The 3,801-nt window shown below is 53.9% G+C and overlaps 1 protein-coding gene across 1 annotated transcript; it reads left to right on the forward strand.

The window, feature by feature from the left end:
* Positions 1–642: 642 nt before the first annotated feature.
* TREMEDRAFT_66600 (uncharacterized protein) lies at positions 643–3,588 on the forward strand (the record flags this gene model as incomplete). Its single annotated transcript, XM_007008627.1, has 6 exons — positions 643–1,198; positions 1,307–1,954; positions 2,153–2,321; positions 2,674–2,816; positions 2,967–3,288; positions 3,309–3,588. The coding sequence occupies 6 exons, from the start codon at positions 643–645 to the stop codon at positions 3,586–3,588; spliced, it is 2,118 nt and encodes a 705-aa protein (XP_007008689.1).
* Between the last annotated feature and the right edge of the window lie 213 nt (positions 3,589–3,801).

Genomic DNA, 3,801 nt, shown 5'->3' on the forward strand with positions numbered 1-3,801 from the left:
TAGTTGGGCCTCCTTTCACTCCAAAACCCGACAATGAGACTCCCCTAACTTCGTCGAGGTTTGCCGTAAGAAGCCCTGTGTCTTTTGTAGGTGAGACACGCTTCCTGAATGGCAGCCGAACAACACCGTTGTTTGTCGAAGTAACCCTCGCTTATATTGAGATGAGACACTATAGCGTGGGAATTTTGATCGTCCCTGCGATGCCTTTTGTTGATGAAACGCGAAGTTTGCTGCATGTTGACGACGAGGGTTTAGGTTTGATTATACTAAATACTGAGCAGTTCGTCGAGCTTCTCTCTTTTTCCCATCTGCTTTCAAAACTTTCTATCTCTCTTACCTAGAAAACAGATTTGTTACCTTGAATAATCGCCTCGAGTTTTATTGAGGGGGATGATATATATTCATCGTGTAGGTATCGTGGTCGTACCTCCAACTACCTCACACTCGAACATCATCATCCCAGCCATCGTTCTAGATCTGTCCCTTCGTGCTCTCTTCCCCTGTCACGATCATCACTCCGTCTATCGACAGTCATTCCCTTGCGTTCCCTCTTTCATTCAGTGTCACTCTCTCCCGCTCATTCCACCTCGTCACCGAGATCCTATTTTCCACTCTCGTCACTCAACCCACGTCTTCTTCATAATGGTCACCAAACGCTCTCTCGGTACTCGTACCCTCAACCACAAGTACGTGCCGTATCGTCTCCAGACACTAGAGCAGCGTAGAGAGACGTATGCTAGAATCAAAAAACGCTCCCGGAATGTCTCCCCCGACCTCCCACCCCCCGACGCTTTGGGTCAAGGCCCTATCACTCCTCCCCCACCACAACGACGGAGACGTCCTGCTCCCCCTCGCCCCACCCTCTCACCAGACACTATGTCACCTCCAGCCTCCCCTCCTCCTCCCACTCCTCCCCGTCCCACGCCACCACCACAGCCGCCGCTACCACCTCAACCTCCGTCTCGGCCTGCCACCCCCGATCTCCCGCCAAATTTCTTGCGCCCTGAAAATTTTCAGGCGCCCCGAGCGCCTGCTCCCCCGGCCGGTCAAGGTGCTCCTCCGGCCACTTTAGATGATGTATTGAGAGCGGCCAGTGGCATAAGGGCAGACCTCGTCAGCCTCGACAATAGGGTCATGGGGTTAGAACGAGCTGGGGGTAATATTTTGGGCCCAGGGGGGGTTCCCCGAAGGGGTCAAGGTGAGTACGGTGTCCCATCCCTGGCTGCCCGCCACCCCCATGTTAAAGGAGACACCTTCGATCTTGCTCTCTCTGGTCGGCTCCCAGCAGACAAGCTGTACCTGTTAGTGGACCCTATGGAGATCGCCTCCTACGGAGGCGGTCGAGTGGACGACGACGACGACGTCATCTTCCTCGACAGGTCAGTGTCACAACCCCGTCTGGCTTTCCGGAAAGACAGAGACGACTTCGACCGTCAGTTTGGTCGAATGTACTCGGCTTTTCCCAACGCAGCAGCCTTTGCTATTGGCTGGTTTGTGCGTATGGAATTCGAAATGGCCGATGTCGACGACCCCCAGGGATTGGTCGACATCGCTAGTGCTTTTAACTGGCATTTCAAATACTTGCTATCGAACTCGTCAGTATACACCTGGCAAAACGTCCTTCGATATCATGTGGCTTTTGCCATCGACAGATTGCAGAATGGTTTTGTCCCGGAGCAATGGTATAAGTGTCATGACGAACATCTCTTCCATCGTGAATGCTCCTCCCGAAATTATGCTTCCCTCGCATCCGCCGCCGCGTCCTTCACTTCCTCCTCCTCCGGCCCCAGTAAACGATCTCTTCCTTCCTCCTCCACCTCTGCGCTACCCGTCGTCCATCGAGGCCAAAAGGTAAAATCCACCGCCACCTCGGACCCGAGACGAATGGGGATTTCTTCTGGAGCACCGTGTAAACGGTTCGGGATGGACCTGGAGTGTTATAAGCCGCTGGAGTGTGAGTTTGTGCATCGGTGTACAAAGTGTAATGGTCCGCATCCTGCGGTACGGTGTACGAAGAAGTGAGTGCCATCTCACTCAGCCCCGGTTCGAAGCGTAACTTGCCCTTCACCATCTGCATATTGCGTCCATGTCAGAGATCCCAAACTCGCATGCGTAGTACTGCCCCTCACATATCGCTCGTATCTTGGTCCAGCGACTGCTGCCTGTACGATTGGTACTGTCCCACATGCCTTGATGTTTCCAGTGCCAGTGTCTGCCCCTCACGTCTCGGCCATCTCCCCCTTCTCTCTTAGGATGCCATTCCGCCCATCACGATATCGCGCATTCCCGCCTGGGACGTGCTCACTGATTAACCGGCGTCTGTCCGTTAGTCCAGTTGCGTTATCTGGGTCTCGTGCTACATCACTGCCCCACCTTGCATGGCGACTGCCGTGCAAGTTCTTCGGCGGCCAGTGTCTTTCAGTGTCCTCACTTCCATCTGGTCTTTGACCCATGCCCCCTCCGGCATGTCCCCTCCCACCACACATGTGTCTGCTCCGCTCTGTGGTTGTCATAAGCGGTCGTAAGCTGACACACGTGTGCCTCCTCGCAGATAATGTAGTTGCCCGCTCCCCCCCCTCCTCTCGTTTACTTTCCCCTTCTCCGACTCGATGGATATATTAGTCTCGAGAATTAGTGATGCATCATTTCCACTCGCGATGACTAATTCTATAGTCTGTCCCCTTCCTTGTACCGCCGTTTGGAATTGTGTCCCACTGTGTACCCACTCCCTCCCGCTAGACCGAACACGTATCTGTCTTTCCCCATATGGAGCGCGTTAGATACCTTGGCCGCCCCCCCAGTTATGTCGGCGAGCGGTTGGTCGTCTGCGTTGAACCTCTACCCGGATCGCGTTTTCGTGTCTAGTCTCGTTGGTTCAGTGACTCACGGCCTCCTGTTGTGATACGAAGGGCCCTTGGTCTCGGAGGGGAGACCAAGGGGGATCAACCTTCCCACTGACACCTTAGGTGACAAACATCTCCAAGCGGAGATCGATTCGCGTCTTGCCTTAGGTCTCATTGCTCCCTGGAACCCAACCATGCCCCCATTTGTCTTCTCACCCATTGGCACAGTTCCAAAACCTCAGAGTGAAAAACTCCGCACCATTCACCATCTCTCCTGGCCACGAAATCGTCCCCTTCGCCCCTCCGTTAATGATGGTATAGATGGTGATGCAGTCACCCTGCGGTATGGCAGCCTTCAACCCGTTTTCGCTGCCCTCCGACAAGCCTCTACCTCAGGGATCTCCATGGAACTTTGGAAAACGGACCTAGCGGATGCTTTTCGTCAGTGTGTTCGCTGCTTCCCAGTCCAGCCTACTTGGCTTCTCTTTCCAAGGTGTCGACTTTGTGGACTGTTGTCTTCCCTTCGGCTGTCGCTCCTCTCCGTTCCTTTTCAACCTGTTCTCAGAGGCCCTCCACTGGTGTCTGGAATCGAAAGGGATCCCGTGCACACACTACCTCGATGATTTCTTCGGGGTATCCCCTGTGTCACGAACTACGTCGCGACACCTCGATTACTCCACCAACAATGACCCTCCTTTGGCCATCAAAACCCCATCACGCCTTAACCTCTTTACTCTACACGTAACTCAGGACTTCTGACACCAAGTACGGCGAAGTTAGACGGAGTTAGGCTAAGTAGGAACAATGGGAGCAGAAGTACGGCGAAGTTAGACGGAGTTAGGCTAAGTAGGGACAATGGGAGCAGAAGTGCGGCGATGTTAGGCGGAGTTAGTCTAAGTAGGGACAATGGGAGCAGAAGTACGGCGAAGTTAGACGGAGTTAGGCTAAGTAGGGACAA

The sequence above is a fragment of the Tremella mesenterica genome (genome assembly GCF_000271645.1).
Source record: "Tremella mesenterica DSM 1558 unplaced genomic scaffold TREMEscaffold_35, whole genome shotgun sequence".
Taxonomy (NCBI): Eukaryota; Fungi; Basidiomycota; class Tremellomycetes; order Tremellales; family Tremellaceae; genus Tremella; species Tremella mesenterica.